The sequence below is a fragment of the Taudactylus pleione genome, unplaced genomic scaffold (genome assembly GCF_031769625.1).
Source record: "Taudactylus pleione unplaced genomic scaffold, aTauple2 ptg000015l, whole genome shotgun sequence".
NCBI lineage: Eukaryota > Metazoa > Chordata > Amphibia > Anura > Myobatrachidae > Taudactylus > Taudactylus pleione.
Window position 1 is genome coordinate 23,610,605 of NW_028284417.1, and position 19,349 is coordinate 23,629,953.

The following is a 19,349-nucleotide window of genomic DNA, read 5'->3' on the forward strand; positions in this document are numbered from 1 at the left end:
ACCCGCGGGACACTGCGTCCCGCGGGTGAGAACGGCTCCCGCAGGCTGTAAGGGCAGGGCGCTTTTTGCCCTCCTCCTGGAGGGCAGGGTGCTTTTTGCCCTCCAGAAGGAGGGCAGGGCGCCGCGCTAAAACAGCCTAGCGGGAACGCTAGCTGGTTATGCTTTGGGTGGTGTGGGGGGGCCATGTCATTTTTGTTTTTGGACTTTACACAGGTGCATGGATGGATCTAACTGATCAGTCCATGCATCTGTGTCTATTTATTTTTTTACTCACAGATGCATGCATCATGGAACTACCTGATCGTTGCATGCATCTGTCGGCTATCGCACACGAGTTAATGAAAATGCAAATCATTAGATTGTGCACAATAGATCTTGTGTACATCGTGCAGCTTAAGGCCCCAATCTTGCAATCGATTGTGTATAAAAATCTTTCCCTTTTTCAATCAATTGCAGATTGCCACAATCGATTGAAAAAGGGAAATATTTTTATACACAATCAATTGCTGATGCACTGGAGCTACTGCGGAGTGTTCAAGGGAAATCGCTAACGAGATCGTATCATTGCCTACATTGTTCAGTGTGTACCCACCTTTAGACTTCCACAGCACGTAACTCTTTACAGAATGATTTTTGGGTGCAAACCAATAAGGTGGTGTACAAAAATCTGCAAGATCGAGATGTGACAAGCTGCTGATGCAACAGCAACTGAATGAACTCTAAAAATAGTCACCAAAAACTCTCAAACATTCATAATTTCTGCGCCATTCTCTCGCACTTCCAAACTGTGAAATGAAGGACTTGTGGGAATGCCTCATACAGCAGCAGTAAACAGTAATGTAAAATAAGTTTGTCAGACTTTTTTAACCAATAATAAATAAAAGTTCAATCTGGTTATTCACATCTAAGTAGTCTTTTAGTGGTCAGTCATACCTATGTCCAGGCTCGTTACAGAACACGGGTGGAAAGCATGTGCTTCTTGGCGTGTGCTATGCCTGGAAATAATGAAAACAATAAATACAAAATACAGTAAAGCAATCATCCCCAATACACCTGAATTCAAATATAGCGGCTTATGCCAGTCATACAGCTCCACATGGTGCAGAAGTTGCAGCGGTAGCCTGCCCTTCCTGCAGTGCCCCCGGCGGCAGCATGCCATGCAGGCAGCGAGAGCGCGCCGGCCTGGGCAGCGAGGAAGTGGGTGCTGCCAATGATACTGCATGACCGGGGTTTCCTGTGCGGCTTCGCAGGGTTATTACACGGCCCCTTCTCCGGAGTGACAGTCGAACTAGGCAGGGGTTGCCCAGGAAACCCCGGAGATGAATGACACTCGTTCCAATAGTGCGCGATCCCGCGTGGGTGCGCGGGCACGGAGGAGGGGTGGGGACTGGCTGCCAGCGGCGTGAGCTCGGCTCTCTCGGCCGCCATTTTACAACAGCCACACTCCACCGGACAAGAAGCTACAGCTACTACACGAGTGGCCCGTCAGTGCGACACTCTGACACCGGAGAGCAGAGCAGGCAGCCCGGACACAGCCAGCCCCCGCCCGGATCGGGACAGGTAAGCAACCGGCGCTATGTGCACATCCCTGCCACGATCCTTGTGTGCCCGGAGCCGGCGTCTGTGGAAAATGGATTCCAGTAGGAGCACGTTGGCGGCGAGCACCCTGTGTGAGGGGCGGGAGGCCCGGGCTGGAAGAGCCACGGAAAACAAAGGTCCGGACATGCCGCCTGCAGCCTTCCTGTGGGTGTAGGAAGGAGGGAGCTCGGGAATAGTGCTGCGGCCTAGCAGGCAGCGTGGTGCGCCGGGCAGGCCTGCGGAGTGACTCCGGGTGTGCTGTGGGCAGGGAGCGCTGTCACGGGGGACGGGCCCTCATCATTGTGACAGCTCCTGTCTCAGGTGTGACCATCTCCACGCGTGGCCTCATCACGCGCCCCCTCTTGACTAGGAGCACATTGGGGAGCACCCCCGGCTACTGCACCTCCCTTCTTACCACCCGACCGGGCTCCTGTGTCACTGCGGTGGCTGCAGCGTGTGCGCGGCCTTCTGCTGCTGGGGGAGAGAGAGCACGTGTCTGCAGCGGGCGCCCGGCGGCCTAGTGTGGGTGGGGAGAAGGAAGAGGCGCTTTGTTCCCTTAGCAGTGTACATAGAGCCGTGCAGGCGGGAAGCCGCGGATATAGCAGCATATGTACACACTGATCGGTGTAATGAGACGTTGGGTCTATACCTGTCATCGCCTCTATGCCAAAGGTGCTTCACACATTCAAGTAGAGCGCATTTCTATGTTGTGCCTTGTAGTGCTCAGAGAGAGGTAAATGTGGGAGCTGTAACTATTATACGAAGTTTAATTTCAGGTTCCATAGTACTTGTGACTAAATATACTATAAAACTGTTAAGGAATAAATAGTTGTTGCTAGTACAACATTGACTTTTGTGAATATCCTGCAGTGCCATTTGCAAGACAACACTTGGTAAGCTTTAGAAAGTGCTTCCTTTGTGGTGTTTGTAGATTGATTTTCACCACAAATCAGAGGGATAACTGTCAAAAAGTGCATTGCAAATTCCTTGTGTATAGAAGCTAAAATGTGCCCTATTATGCATGCACAATTAGTTGCCAATGCCAGTCATCGCTTAATTATGACGATTATTGCATTTGTACAGATATCTGGAGATATGGCCGCTGAACATGTAAATGGGAATGGTACAGAAGAGTCCATGGATACTTATGCTGCAGTAGTCCCATCAGAGCATTTGCAGACTTTGCTCGATGCTGGTTTACCACAGAAAGTTGCTGAAAATCTAGATGAAATTTACATTTCAGGTAAGACTTTGTTCTTGCAAAACACTTCTATTTTGGCTTTATTTTCTTCATTGGATTCTGCCTAAATTAGCAACTTTTTGTGGTTTCCAAAACATGGGAACTGCAGATATAATTTTGGTGTCCTCAACCCCTTCAGTGCTTGAGGTGTCTAAAAAGCGTGGCTCTGCAGTGTATCGCAGAACTCTCTACCAGTGAAGGGGTTTGCCAGGCCAGGACTAGTGCCAATCAGAAGGCGTACAATAATCTTGACTTTGCACATTATCTTTTGTGGGTCACTTTGTCTCATTTTTCATCAGTTTATACTAACTAGCAATGTATAGTGTTAAAGAATCATTGTTTTGTTTATATTTGGGCAGTGTTTGCCAAACTCTGTCCTCATGGCCCACTTACAGTTCAGACATTAGGGATATCTGGGCTTCAGCAGAGGCGGGCAAATCAAACTGACTGTGGTAATGATTAAGCCACCTGTGCTCATGCATGGATATCATTAAGATGGGTACACACTATAAAATTATGTCCAATCTGGCTGGTTGGCACGAAAATCTGGTAATGTATGGGAGCAAATTACAATTATGTATTAACAGTTTCGTATATAGCGCGGCATATTCCGTTGCACTTTACAATTGGAAATATAAATAGAACCAAACTGGGTAATAACAGATGGATATATAGGTAGGAAGGCCCTGCTTGCAAGCTTACAATCTATAGGGAAATAGGCATTCAGTGTTCTCCCCAGAAATTTTTTCCAGCTGGGTGGCATCCAAAAGTAGCCGAGTGGGGGCTTTTGCAATTATGTGCGTGCTGGGAAAAGAGGTATCTTCCTTACCAATCCAGCCCGACAGGTCTCAGGCTGCTCCCCCACTGGCTCTCAGTCAAAAGTGCCCATTATACAGTGCCCCCTGTAGTTTTCCCCTTTATGCATTGCCCCCTGTAGTTTTAACTTTGTCCTTATGCAGTGCCCCAATGTAGTGCCTCCAGGCTTAAATAGTGCCCCCAGGCTGGACCCTTATGCAGTACCCCCAGGCTGGCCCCTTATGCAGTGCCCCCAGGTTTAATAGTGTCCCTTATGCAGTGCCCCCAGACTGGTCCTGGCCCCAGCCCAGCACTTACCTTTACTTGCTAGCCGCTCCCGCTGCCTCGCGCTGACTGGATCTAACTAGATCCAGCAGGCGCGCGGGGCAGGCTCCTCACGTCGCAGGTGACGTCGTGACTTCACCCGTGCAGTGCATCACTGGTAACGCTGGCCTCTGAAGCGATTGGAGGCTTCTTTAGCCTCTGGTCACTTCAGAGGCCAGCGTTCCACAGTGGGGTCAGCGGGGAAAAGTGCCTGGGGAGAACACTGGGCATTGATACACAAGGATAGGTGCTATATATTGTATTTTGGTCTAGCCAGAATGCAGAGTTTCTTGCTGGGCTGCATGATCAATTTGACCATTTGTTCCCGACACTGGAAAATACACATGTTCATTCACACAAATTGGTTAAATTTGTTTGTTGTAACCACTTTGTCCAAACAACTGTTTTTTTTTGTTTGTTTTCCGGAGTTTGGGGCAAATAGTAGTCATTTGCTCCCATGCCTTACCAGATTTTTATTCCAACCAGCCAGACTGGACAGAAATTTACAGGGGCAATTCAAGTGGACGCGATGTGAATAGTGCCGGGAAAAAGTTCCCGGGGCTATTCTATTGTTTCTCCTGTGGCCGGCACCTAGCTGGGAGATGCCGGATAGCACGCCTTAAGCTGGGTGTTTAGGTGCGCTAACAATCATTTTCCGATTTAAGTGCCAGCCACGATTTTGTTAGTGCCGCGCTAAGCTGAAAAACAGCACCACGGCTGGCACCTTAGTTGGATTTCTACTTGCACCCTCAGGAGTGTGCGAGAAGAAATTCTTTAGTCGGGCTAACAGCGCAGTCAATGAAATAGCTCCGGTAACTTCTTCCAGGTGCTATTCACGTCGCGTTCAATTGGTTTGCCCCCATAGTGTAAAAATTTGGTACAGACTGGGCTTTGAGTGCAATCACCAGAGACCCTATACGTGGAATGGAAAGCAAAGCCTATGGGATCAATTCAGAAGTTTGCGAAAACTAGTTTGTTTCAGGAAACTTGCAGACATCTCGTGAATGCCTACTCCTGAGAAATGCAAGAATGAAGAATGCCAATTTGCGGTACAGGTTGCGTGACTTTTCTACAGAAAGCAACTTAGGAGAAGTTCATGAAAAAGTGGGGAAATCTTGCTAGACTCTCAAGAATTGGCAACTGAGATAGCAAGGTGGTCAGTGGCCTTAAGGAGAGTATTGGAGTTTCTAATGCCCCTTTCACATCTCAAACCTGGGTCTGACCAGGGATATTGAACCCGGGTCAAACCTTTTCACACTGCACTTTCGACCCGGGTTGGTCTATTTTCACTGCACTTTCAACCCGCGTTATTCCCGGGTTGGCCCCTTTCCAAAACTCCATGGATGTCATTTTAAATGGACTTTTAGGCTCAGAAAGATGAGGTGTCAGAATGGAACAAAAGGAGAGGGGTGGGGACAGGTTGGGTGGCAGAGCTGGCAGGTTGGGTGGCACATGTCTGGCTGCTTTCCCTGACTGCAAGGCTGGAAGAAAGGCTTAATGGTGTGGTTAAAAAAACACCAGCACAAAGGTAAAAAAATTCCCACTCAAGCCTGGCTGCCCCACTTTTATTTTTATTGTGGTCATGAATTTTTAGGTAATTTTTCTTAAGTGATTTTAATGTATTTACTACCTGCTGCTGAGTCCTGTGGAAGCCTGAGGAGTAAAGCAATTGTGCTATATTTTTATATATAACCGTTCCTGTCAGCTGTCTGGCAATCTTTGCCTCACCCCTAATTCTCAGAAGCTCCTTCACCTCATCAGGACTCCAATTTGCCATGGTGCTGAAAATCTGAGCACTTAATCTTTCTCTGTGTAGTCTGCTGGCAGGGCTCAGGCTGCTCACATCATCAAGGCATACAACAAGCAGCACTTTTCCCTGAGTCCCAGGTTGAATAACCCGGGTCAGACACTTTTAAGTGCACATTGACTCGAGTCTGACCCGTGTTTAACACTGCTTATAACCCGGTTTGAAATGCCAGGTTGCTGTACCCAGGTTATTCCAAAGTGGTGCTTTTAGGCTGCACCTCGACCCGGGTCGAGCCGCCTCAACACGGCAATAACCCGGGTTATTTTGGAGATGTGAAAGGGGCATTAGAAAGTGTCAAATTGCTGAATTTTTTTTTTTTTTTTTGCACATTTGAAAAATTCTAGCAATTGTTTTTCAGCAAATTAAAGTCTTTTCAGGCATTTTGTTATACAAGTTTGTGAACACTATTACTTCTGCAAATTCAAAAATCCCTCTCCCATCAATAAAACGCTTCCACATACCTGTAACATATAATTTAACCCATTATTGAGCTTTTTTTTTTAGAAAGACATCTGAAAACCGATACGTAGCTAGTGGCCCAAGTTCATGATTATTCAGTAGGGGTGGGGGTGTATTGGAGGTCCTGGCATTTTTACCTTCTATAATAAAGATTGTTTTCTTACCTGGCACATGCATGGGGGGGGTTGCACATTACAAAATGCTAATTCCCTATTCAATGCGAGTTTGGAATTGTATTGCAAATGGTATTAGGTGTGCCTTGTGAGAGCCGCTCGTAATACCCAACACACACCTACTTGAATTGACCCCTAAAAGTACAATACAGTCGTCATGATTTAGCAAAAAAACTGCATAGCTTCCACATCTCTATCACTTAGAGCAGGGGTGGCCAACCCGAGGCTCTCGAGCTGCATGAGGCTCTTCTGAGGTTCTAATGCGGCTCCCGGCTCGACAGACCCTCGTTGTTACTGAGAACGCTGGTCTCTAAAGCAATCAGAGGTTAAAGAAGCCTCTGATCGCTTCAGAGGTCAGCGTTCCCAGTAATGCAGTGTGTGGGTGACATCATGATGTCACCCGCGATGTGCAGAGCCCGCGTGTCTACTGGATCCAGCAGGTGGCGGAAGCAGCAGCGACGGCACGGCGGGACTCTGGAGCCCTGATGACGTGGAGCGGTGCCAGCTCGAAGGTAAGTTTCTTCATAAGGGGGGGCAGCTAGTGCTGGGGGTACGACTACAGGGAGCATTGCAGGAGGGGAACAGCTACCGGGGGCATTGCTTAATGGGCACAGCTACTGGGGATAGTGCAGAAGGGGCGCAACTACTGAGGGGTATTGCTTAATGGGCACAGCTACAGGGGGCATTGCATAAGGGCCACAACTACTTTGGGCATTGATTAATGGGCACATCTACAGGAGGGCATTGCAGAAGGGGCACAGCTACAGGGCGCATTGCATAATGGGCACAGCTACAGGGGGCATTGCATAAGGGCAACAACTACTGGGGGCATTGCTTAATGGGCACAACTACAGGAGGGCACTGCATATGGGGCACAACTACAGGGAGCACAGCATGATGGGCACTGGCATTCTCAATGTATTTTATGTGGTTCCGGATTTCAATATGTATTTTATGTGAACGTGGCTATTTCAATGTTTTCTATGTTGCTCTGGCTTTTTCTTTCACTTCAACAGTGAAAAATGTATATTGGGAAGATTATGTAAAATGTTTATTTTCACTGTCCTGGGCTCGCCCCCAGCGTGACTAAAAACGGGGGTGTGACACAAGGTCATGCTCCTGCAAATGTCATACCAAAGGCGTGCGCACAAAAATGGGGCATGGTCTTGTGACAAATAAGCCACGCCTTTTTTGCGCGTACGCCCTACGGCGCGCGCATGCTATTGGCTCTTTCGATTTGCTACATATCTTTTTTGGCTCTTTGCCTCCGACTGGTTGGCCACCCGTGATTTAGAGCTTTATAAATATTGAGTTTTTCTTTTTTATAGAAACAATATATTGTGCAGTGGCACATATTGCTGTTTTGCTCATTGCATTATATGAAAGATCTTTAATACTTTTTTTTTTTTTGACTGTGCTAAAGATGTTCTCCCTTTTAAATATAACATTCACAATAAAAGGAACATTCATGCTCAACTAAACAATTGAACAGAAATTTCTGTCATCTAATGCACTGGCCACATCGAGAAGGTATTTGTAATCTGTCTAGTGTGTCTGGGTTTTGTTATTAGCAGTAGCAATCTCCCCTCAGATTAGAGCATTATTTGCCAATAATACCTCAGTAGTGGGAGTCTAACCCAGGGACATCTTCTTGTCCTGTTATGCTTCAACTAAATACTTTAATCCTTAGAAAATGGTGTCACTTATGTAATACATTTGGGACATTAGGGGGAGACCTGTTTCTTCCTAGATATTCTATATGCAAATCCATTCAATGACATTGCATGGTACTTATCAAAATGGTGGCTTGCAAGCAAGGTGCCTAACTTCTCATTTCCTTCCATGGAAAGAGTGTGTGTCCAACCTATCTGTGTAATCTATGAAATCGTCAGATGAACATCAAGCAGTGATTGTGGTGGAAGACTTATTGGTACGTCTACAGTAGGACATTATAGTTTTGTCTTGGCTTGCAATTGACTACATAAGAAATGTAAATACAGTATTAAACAGCTGGAGTTGTCAGTGTATGACAGTTTTTAAGAAAAATAATTGTCCACCAAATTCCTTTATTCTTATAGGACCATTTTTTATTTTACATATAGTGGTCCCTTAAATTATACCTTGGAGAAAATGGCTTGGAACGGACTGGTTTTCAGTCTGTGATGTTGTTTATCTGCTTACTTGCGGTGTGTATATTTCTCTTTCCGTCCTCTTGGTGTGGACTTAATATCATGCTATTTCTGATTTAGATGCTTCCTGTTTGATGAATAATCACATGTATGTACACCTTAGATTTTCCTATATCAAAAGGTACCTAGAAAGTAAATTTGGTTTGTGGGGGAGGGGGGGGACACCTTCAAGCTGATGGTCCCAACTGTTTATTTTGTTTTTCAAAGAAGTAAAAAAGAATATTAATTGAAGATTATTTGGTGGGAATTATAACCACGTGTGAGTTGTCATGCTCTCTATATTGCAGTGATGCAAATATTAAGTTTACAATGCACTTTGAATAGATTTCATACAATTAACTCTGTACTAACACCCTTATTATTGATGGAGCAAATTGTTTTATTAGGTATCATGTGTTTACCATGCAATATAATTAATGCATGTACATGACATTAATGGTAAGGATTCAAAGCCAATTAAATTCTGCTCAATGTGCCATACCAGATTCCTTTCACTTTGCAAGTTTTATTTCACACCATATGGAGGTGTTTGAGAAAACGTGCTATGCACTGTCGACTAATAGGCAGATAGGTGCGCAGGTATGATTTTCTTAAGCTGGGTACACACCTAGCAGATATATCTGCAGTTAGAGTGATCTGCAGGTCTATCTGCAAATGATGGGGATTCATACAGACTGAACAACCATCATCTTCCATCTGTCAGCGGGTCCCGCTGGCCGGCTGCCGCTGCAAGTGTACGGACGGTCGGCTGATCGCCTGTACAGACAGCATGATGGACAGCTATATCTGCAAATATATTTGCCATCAGATGCACAGCCAACGTGACATGTCTGTGAACGATATCGTTCAGACACATTGCTGGTAATCACTGGCCAACGGGCATACAATATATTGGCCGATCAATTGATCGGCCAATACATCTGCCAGTGTGTACCCAGCATTGCTCCGCAGTTCTGTCTCTGACATCTGTGTAAAGGGGCCTAACCATTAGCAGATCTTTCTGTAAGATGAATGACAAAAGATTTATCCCTTGAAAATTCCTGGGGCTGCTGTGATAGATATCTGTCATGTACGTTTTTGCAAACGACGAACGATATTGCATGACATCATTCTGGGAGTGGATTTTTGTTTTTTTTATGTTTCTATTCATTTTCATTAAAAAAATCGTTCGTCGTTTACCACGACAGCTATTTCTAATATCTGTCAGCGATAAACGATAATTGACCAACATGTTGGAGAGACAAAATTTGTCTGCCGCAGGAGTGCGCATTTTCATCGTTCATAGCCTATACATTAGCAGATAAATTGAACGACTGAACGATAAATCATTCATCGTTCAAATTTATCTGCTAATGGATAGGCCCCTTTAATGTGATCCTTGTGACTTAAAGATGAACAGCAGCAGAAACAAGGTCAGCCCCCAAATGCTGTGAACCATGGTATCTTCTGCTCCTCTGATGGTTGCAGGCACCATGATCAGCAATTTAATACACTAGACAATAAATTCGGCAATTTCTTTTGAGCCGAATTGGAACAATGAATTGTCCACATGGTCTAATGTGTATGCACTATTGTGCGTTCACGTGCGTCGTTCCTGACCTCTTCTGATTTGCTGTACATGCACGGCAGTTGAGAAGATCCCTTTAGCAATTTTGTGCAAGTTGTGTGTTCGCCCAACCGGGTGACCAGGCGATATGTTCACGTTCTAGCTTAACGCTCTAATGATGCAAGATATATTCGTCATTTGGAGTATTGCACTTTGTGTACGCAGTATGTTGTTTGTTTTGGGACTGAAGAGAAATCGGAACAATCATTGCGTCGTTTGCACATCTTCTGATGTGTACCCAGCCATACAGTGTACTTTAAGGAAGGAATTGCACTCTTAGGATGGTATCCAATTAGTCCCGGACATTGTTCGGGTGCTAATGGATCCGCCAGGGCTAATCCATTTAGCCCCAAAGTCTGGCCTGACGGCCGCACTTTTCGGGGATTTTTTTTTTTTTTTCGGGACCTGGTGTGTCCTGCAAAATAATTCCTGAAAAGTGGTTTTTTTTTTGCCAGCCCAATGGCGAACACACACAGGTCTGTAATTTTATCACGAAATCCTATGTGTTTGCTCAAAACAAATAGGATAGGGTGAAAAATCCCCGTTTAATGTCCCCGAAAAAATATTGGGGCTAATTGGATACTGCCCTTAGAGGGTGAATCAATTGTTTTCATGCGCAGCTGTGACTAATGGGCGCCTGACGGACCAATTCAATTGTTGCTCTGTTCAGGCTCGAATGCTCCGGGTGGACACATTCGTGCTCACATGCTCCTGAGGTGGCAAGCAGAAATGTGCAAAAAAATCCTGGTTTTGGGTGCCTAAACTGATGTTTTAGATGTACTAAACAGGACATTAGACTGGTTTAGTCATTTTACACAGCTAAACCTGGTCTGTTTGGACCCAACATGCGCAAGAAGGCATGAGTGCCCAAAAGCAGTTGAATATTGGCCCCTGGTCTCCCATCACTTTAGACTGGAGATTGTTTCCTTAATGAACTAAGGGGGTCATTCAGACCCGCTCGCAAGTGGGTCGATGGTCCCCACTGCGCATGCGCACGACGGAGGGAGCTCCGTCGTGCGAATGCGCGAGACCCGGCGAGCGAAGGACTTGCCATCTCTCGGGGTCTCGCACCAAAGGGGGCGTGCTGTCGATGTTGATTGACAGCACGCCCCCTTTGGTGGGCGTTCCAGGGGCGTGCCTGCCAGACGGAGGTGTTCCTATGGGAATGCCTACCGTCTGAAGCCGGCCCCACTGACATCACTAGTGATGTCAGTGGGAGTGATTTTGGCTCTGATAGAGCCAAAATGACTCCTGGCCTTGCGGTTGAGAAACCCGTCCACAGGGTTTCTCTCGCAAGTCCGATGGTCAAGACCATCACGACCATCTTGTTGGACGCTCGTATATGCTGTGGGTGGTGACCCACCGCTATACGAGCGTCCAGGAGGACGCTCCATTTTAATGGAGGTGGGCCCTGATTCAGAGCGAGCGCTCTGGTCAGAGCGTCCGGCTCTGAATCAGGGCCTAAATTAGTTTGTTTTATCTATATCTCTATATAGCTGTAGAGCTATATATATATCTCGATCAGCCATATCATTAAAACCACCTAACTAATATTGTGTAGATCCCTCTCGTGCCGCCAGTACAGCTTTCACCCGTCTAGGCATGGATTCCACGAGACCTCTGAAGGTGTCCTGAGGTATCTGGCACCAATACATTAGCAGCAGATCTTATATGTCCTGTAAGTTGCGAGGTGGGGCCTCCATGACTTGGACTTGTTTTTCTAGCACATACCACAGATGCTCAATCAGCTCGAGATCTGGGAAATTTGAAAAAAAATAGTCAACACCTTGAATTTTGTCATGTTCATCAAACCATTACTGAACATTTTTTGCAGTGTGGCAGGACGCGTTATTCTGCTGAAAGAGGCCTCCTTTCTATCATAGCCAGCATTAAACTTTTTCAGCAATTTGTGCTACAGTAGCCCTTCTGTGGGATAGGACTAAATGGGATAGCCTTTGCTCCCCACGCGCATCAATTAGCCTACCCATGACCCTGTCCTTCCTTGTACTACGTTTTTAGTACAGCCATGGCCAAAAGTTTTGAGAGTGACAAGTATTGGTTTTCACAAAGTTTGCTGCTTCAGTGTTTTTAGTCCGTTTTGTCAGATGTTACTATGGTATTACAAGCATTTCATAAGTGTCAAAGGCTTTTATTGACAATTACATTAAGTTTATGCCTAGAGTCAATATTTGCAGTGTTGATCCGTCTTTTTCAAGACCTCTGTAATTTGCCCTGGCATGCTGTCAATCAACTTCTGGGCCACATACTGACTGATGACCACCCATTCTTGCCTAATCAATGCTTTGAGTTTGTCAGAATTTGTGGGTTTTTATTTGTCCACACCTTCTCAATGGGATTAAGGCCTGGGGAGTGTCCTGGCCATCGACCCAAAATTTTAGTGTTTTGTTCCCCGAGCCATTTGGTTATCACTTTTGCCTTAAGGCAAGGTGCTCCATCATGCTGGAAAAGGCATTGTTCATCATCAAACTGTTCTTGGATGGTTGGGAGAAGTTGCTCTTGGAGGATGTTTTGGTACCATTATTTATTCATGGCTGTGTTCTTAGGCAAAATTGTGAGTGAGCCAATTCCCTTGGCTGAGAAGCAACCCCACACATATGAATGGTCTCAGGATGCTTTACTGTTGGCATGACAAAGGACTGATGGTAGCGACCACCTTTCCTTCTCTGGACAAGTTTTTCCAGATGCCCCAAACAATCTGAAAGGGGATTCATCAGAGAAAATAACTTTACCCCAGTCCCCAGCAATCCAATCTCTGTACCTTTGCAGAATATCAGTCTGTCTCTGATGTTTTTCATTGAGAGAAGTGGCTTTTTTGCTGCCCTTCTTGACTCCAGGCCATCCTCCAAAAGTCTTCGCCTCACTGTGCGTGAAGATGCACTCACACCTGCCTGCTGCCATTCCTAAGCAAGCTCTGCACTGGTGGTGCTCCGATCCTGCAGCTGAATCAACTTTAGGAGACTGTCCTGGCGCTTGCTGGATGTTCTTGGGCGCCATGAAGCCTTCTTCACAACTATTGAACCTCTCTTTGAAGTTCTTGATGATCTGATAAATGGTTGATTTAGGTGCAATTTTACTAGCAGCAATATCCTTGCCTGTGAAGCCCTTTTTTTGCAAAGCAATGACGTTTCCTTGCAGGTAACCCTGGTTAACAGAGGAAGAACAATGATTTCAAGCTCCACCCTCCATTTAAAGCTTCCAATATGCTGTTCTAACTCAATCAGCATGACCGAGTGATCTCTAGCCTTGTCCTCGTCAACAGCTGGTCCTTTTGTGGCAGGGCTGAGTTGCAGTGGAAATGTTTTTCTTGGGACTAAGGGCCTGATTCAGACCCGCTTGTGAGCGCTGAGCACTCGCAAGCGGGTCGATGTTGCCTAAGTGCGCATGCGCACGACGGAGCTGGCTCCGTCGTGCGCATGGGTGAGAACTGAATAACGACGGCCAAGCCGTCGTTATGGGTCTCGCATCAAAGGGGGCGTGCTGTCGATGGTGATTGACAGCATGCCCCCTTTGGTGGGCGTGCCGTTGCGTGGCTGCCCAGACGGAGGCGTTCCCATGGGAACGCCTACCGTCTGGGGCCGGCCCCACTGACATCACTATTGATGTCAGTGGGAGTGCTTTTGGCTCTGATAGAGCCAAAAGCACTCCAGGGCTTGTGGCAGCGAGACCCTACCGCAAGGGTCTCGTCGCAAGCCCGATGGTCGCGATGGTCTTGACCATCGCGACCATCATTTTGGATGCTCCAAAAGGTAGGAGCGCCTGGCTCTGAATCAGGGCCTAAGTTCATTGTCATGGCAAAGAGGGACTTTTAATTGCAATTCATCTGATCACTCTTCATGACATTCTGGAGTATATGCATATTGCCATCATAAAAACTGAAGCAGCAGACTTTGAAATCCTATACTTGTGTCATTCTCAAACTTTTGGCCATGGCTGTAGGTACTAACCACTGCATACTAGGAACACCACCACAAGACCTAATGTTTTGGAAATACACTGACCCAGTCGTCTAGCCATCACAATTTGGGTCTTGTCAAAGATGCTCAGATCTTTATGCTTGCCCATTTTTCCTGCTTCCAACATGTTAACTTAAAGAATGGACTGTTCGCTTACTGCAATACTCTCACCCCTTGACAGGTGCCATTGTTAATGTTATTCACTTCAACTGTCAGTGGTTTTAATGTTATGTCTGATCAGTGTATTTATATAATGCAGGCAATTGATACTTTTATTTCCCCCCCCTCAGTGATGCATGAAGCTTCATATCCACTAAACGGAACAAATGTAAATGCATTTAAAAATCATAGGATTTGAGGCTTTACGTTAGGGCAAATGCAAATAAGACATTTGTGTTTTAGTTGCATATTTACCATTGAAGGACACATATAACACTACAATGGCTTTAAGTCTAAAGCTCTAGCAATGGTTTTATCATCTTAAACCTCAAAGCAATAAATAGGGTTTGCTTTGATTAGCTGCGTTGCTGAGTTTTATGATGAACCATTGTTGGCGTTTCCACGGCACATCAACTGTCCCTGAGCTCACGGATTTGTGTGCGGGCTTCTAATAAAAATACACGAGTCCAGGGCTACTGCAAGTGTGGTATATGTGCGCACTTGCGTGGAGAGCTGCCTCCTGCCTATTTGAATCAACCCCATAAGCCCTCTTACTGTATAATTCCGGCTGGAGCTGATGACTGAACTTTCACAGATGGTGAGGCGCTTGTGCGTTGGGGAGATTAAGCTGTTACCAACTTTCAGGTATATTGAACTTTGTTTTGTTCCTTAATGATTGGATTACCTGCTGTGTCTGCTCTTACTCTGGTCTAATAGACCACTTTTATGAAATTGGAGTGGGCATTTCTTGTTATACCATTTTAATTGTGTTAATGGTTTTAAATTGTGTAGTGTATGTTGCATAAATGCAAAATAAAATTTTGGTAAAAAAAAAATCAATTTATTTTCATTAAGTGCTCAGCGCTCCCTTTTGTCTGTCGATACGTTTAATGCTATTTAAGGGGCCTATCCATTAGCAGATCTTTCTGAAAGACAAAAGATTATCCCTTGAAAACTCCTGGGGCTGCTGTGACAGATATGTCATGTACATGACAGATTTTTGCAAACTACGAACGATATTGCATGACATCATTCAGGGAGTGGAATTTTTTTTTTTCTTTTATGTTTCTATTCATTTTCACTAAAAAAAAATCGTTCGTCGTTCGTTTACCGCGACAGATATTTCTAATATCTGTCAGCTATAAACGATAATTGACCAACATGTTGGAGAGACAAAAGACTCAATTTGTCGGGAGTGCGCATTTTTATCGTTCAGAGCCTATCCATTAGCAGATAAATTGAACAATTCATCGTTCAAATTTATCTGCTAAAGGATAGGCCCCTTTATTGTCTCCAGGCCACTGATTGGGAGCTGCTTTATAGATCACACTAAATTAACCAATCAATTAAATAATTTTGTTACTTTGTGCCTGATTTTAGATATTGGGTTATATCTAAGTTATTTATGGTGTGTTTAGAGGTAGGCACTTCTTTAATATAGCGGATGCAGAATGGCTGAGATCTTACTAGACTTGAATTGTAGCAAAGCACTTTGATTTGGTTAATTCTGAGATATGGCCAATGATATCATGGTACCTCTGATGACTAATATCCCCTTGGAGTGCTGTTCTAAAAATGTAAGCAGTGATGATTGTAATCGGGAGATAATACTTGACACACCTGCTGGAGAATGTATTTGTCATAGATTTATTTGGACATTCAACTTTGGGTTTTAATGCACCTTTAGTAATGAGATCATTTGTGGTTCAGTTCTAGTACATAGCGTATCTTGTGTTTATTGTATACTGAAGATTTATTTTTGTTGTAACATGTGGGGGATAATCAATGAAACAATATGAACAGCGTAGATCCTGAAAATATGACTAGTTGAAAAACTACTGTAGTAAATACTAAAGCTTTAATGTATAGAAAAGTCAATAGTGATTCAATTATCTGCAATTTGAATAGCACTGGGAAGTAGTTACAGCAGTGTGCCCTGCACTTAGTTGGGAGATGCCGGTTACCGCGCCTTAAGCTGAGTGTTAAGTCGCCATAACCAGCATTCTCCAGCTTAAGTGCCGGCTACGATGTGTAAGTGCATGTGCTAAGCCGGAAAGCAGCATTGCGTCCTTAGTTTAGTCAGACTTCTGCTCGCACCTCATGGTGCTTCATAGCTATTCAACATTGCACTGATTTAAATTTCCCCCTTGGGGCGTATTCAATTGAGTACAAATTTCAGGCCATCTGTTGTTGCAACAATGCAAGAATGTGGGAAATGACACCCTAAACTACCAATTCTAAAAGTATTTATGGTCTAAATTGCAAGCATTAGTTTGCAGCCCCACAGGGGTGTGTATTAAAGTACACAATTTTAGATGCTACTATAAAGTTTGTCTGATGCATCACACGTAATTGAATTGCCCCCCACATCTCCTAATACTTCAACTGGATATACATGGGTTTTACATTCACTTTATTGTTGGTGACAGCCATAATTTGTGACCTTTAACAATACTATGGGACTTGAATTGATTTTTGCGAGCCTGTTAGTAATGGGCGTTTGGAGCAATCCAATTGTTGCTCTGATCTGGCATGAGTGCCATGGGCATCAAAACTTCTGTATGCACCCTCCTGAAGTGGCGAGCAGAAATCCGCAAAAAAGTTTTGGCGCTCTAACCAGGACTTTAGACTGCTAAACCCTGTACATGTTGCCTGCTAAGTAATGGGCTCTGATTGGTCCTAGCGTTCCTGCTAGGCTTTTTTCGTGGAATGCCGCACCCTGCCTCTTTAAAAAGCCAAAATGCACCTTACCAGCACCCTGCTGGGATCGCTGCGCTGACAGGCTACAGAGCTATCTCAGCTCACTCTGGCTGTCAGCTCTTGCCGGCTGCTTGGCTCCCCCGACAAGTGGATAGATGCTGTGCGCATGCACACTTAATCTATTCACACTGTGGGAGAGCTTGGGGGCCATCCAGCATCTCCTTGATGGCTGGGCACGACCCCTACAGTGATGTAAAGGGGGCGCCTTTTGGACACGCCCCCTTTTCTAGTGACCATGCTTCATTTTTGGGCACACACAGCAAAATGCCCCATCTGAGAGCTGCACTGGCCACCTTAGAAGGAACACTAAGGCACACATCCACTAAAAGACCTCAAAACGACTTCACAATTACGACATTGTAATCGTGTAGTCGTTTGTCAGCCTGTGATGTGCCTACACTAAACAAGCAGTCGTTCAGTGAAAGCACATCAATCATCTGCAAACATGTTGAACCTGACGTTATCGTCAGGTTGTACAACATATTTGTAAGATGTCTAAACGATTTTCAAATGATTATTGAACGATAACTGTATTGTCGTTCAATCGCTCAATTTAATCATCTAGTGGATGGGTGCCTTTAGAGCAACAGTTAAATTGCTCCGTTGGGTGCCCATTACTTATGGGTGTGCAAAAATTTTTTGATTTCCCGATGTGAAGATAAATGTAATTACTGTATTACAACAATAATGGTTACTGATTAGTTGCCCTGCATGTATATAATTTATTTAGAAGTTATTTAAAATCATTCTTGATTCTTTAAAGATCTACAATGGCAACTTTGTCAGTATGTGCAGATCGTTATTGTCTGGTAACCATGGCAACTTTACAGAAATGCTTTAAGGGCTGCATTCAGTGATTTGAACAACCAGTAAAAGATTGGTTGTTCAGTCACCTTGATATATTGATCAGGCCTGATTCCTAACTTGTTAAAGATGCATGTCTACTTTGACTTAAAATATGGTCCTCTGTCCATAATAAAGGCCAGAGGAGGTGAGCTTTTGTCCAGATCACAGGTTACTGATGGTATCTGTAAATTTAATGTACATTGTGCATTTATTCCTTTTGTAATGCAAAAAAAATCCTAAAGAAGACAGAGATATAAGATCTTGACCATTATAAGTTTTGACTTCAGAACTTGCTGTTCATAAAAATGTTATTTACATATATTATAAGTGTATTTATTGCATTTAATCTTTCCTGCAGGTTTAGTTGCACATAGCGATCTAGATGAAAGAGCTATTGAAGCTTTAAAGGAATTCAATGAAGAAGGTGCATTAGCTGTGCTTCAACAGTTTAAGGACAGTGACCTCTCGCATGTACAGGTAAATGTGGCATTGTCAGATAAGTTTAATATTTGTGCTTCTAAATGTAGTGTCTCTAGTGTTCACGCCATGGCTGGAGAGGGGCAGGATGCCTGGCGTGAAACTGGGCACTATTGTGCGTGGCCAAAAAGGGGCAAAGTCACTCTGAAAAGAGGTGTGTTCTTAAGACCTGCCCCCTTTTCTTCACTATAGGGGCCGTGCCCAGCGCTCACTGGAATGCAGAGTGCACTGCATCTATTCACCCGACTGTGACTGTTTCACCGTAACTTCTCCCACCCGTGGCACACTGTGGTCTGTGAGTGGAAACTGCACCTGGTACACCCGGCATTCTGTTTCGGCTTAAACAGCCTGTTGGGAAAACTAGTCCCTGAATAGGGGATGTAGCGGCCGCCGGTCACAATCCCAACGCCAGAATGCCGGCTAGGGATTTATGACAGCAGTCGAGTTACCGACGCCTGTCATAATGCCGACAACTGAGTCCAGGACGACGCGGGACCGAATGAGGGAAGTATGGGCGCCCATCCTCTTAGCCGTGGGAGGGTTAGCTTAGGGGGCTCCCGGGTGGACTTGGGGGTAGGCACCCCCCGGGAGGGTTTGTTTTAGTGCGAGGGGAGTTAGGTTTAGGCACCCCTGGAGGGGAGGTTAGGGTTAGGCACTAGCGGGGGAGGTCAGGGTTGGGCACTCCTAAAGGAGGGTTGGGGGAGAGGGCACGGTTAGCGTTGCTTACCTCCGCTGTTGGGATTTCCTCCTTTCGGCCTCATGTTGTCGGGATTTACAATCCTATTCCCCTGAATAGTACCTATAAGCCACTTACATGATTGCACCAGGCTGTCTACATTGGTGTTCTATTAACACTGCATGTTTAGCTCTTTGAAGCTTTGCAGTATTTTAAAATGAGGTGTTCACCAGTTTGACTAGTCTCGAATAAAACTTTGGATCTGTCTTCTTTAATACCATATATA

At 45.0% G+C, this 19,349-nt stretch overlaps 1 protein-coding gene across 7 annotated transcripts in view; it reads left to right on the plus strand.

The window, feature by feature from the left end:
- Positions 1–1,323: 1,323 nt before the first annotated feature.
- SYNCRIP (synaptotagmin binding cytoplasmic RNA interacting protein) overlaps positions 1,324–19,349 on the plus strand; it is a 68,883-nt gene continuing 50,857 nt past the window's right edge. For 6 of the 7 annotated variants that reach the window (XM_088471999.1, XM_088472002.1, XM_088472003.1 and 3 more), the window contains exons 1-3: positions 1,324–1,560; positions 2,662–2,821; positions 18,269–18,387. In XM_088471999.1, the coding sequence (XP_088328125.1) occupies positions 1,324–1,560; positions 2,662–2,821; positions 18,269–18,387 (516 nt within the window). The remainder of the gene's footprint in view (positions 1,561–2,661; positions 2,822–18,268; positions 18,388–19,349) is intronic. The other variant, XM_088472006.1, reaches the window with a different exon arrangement.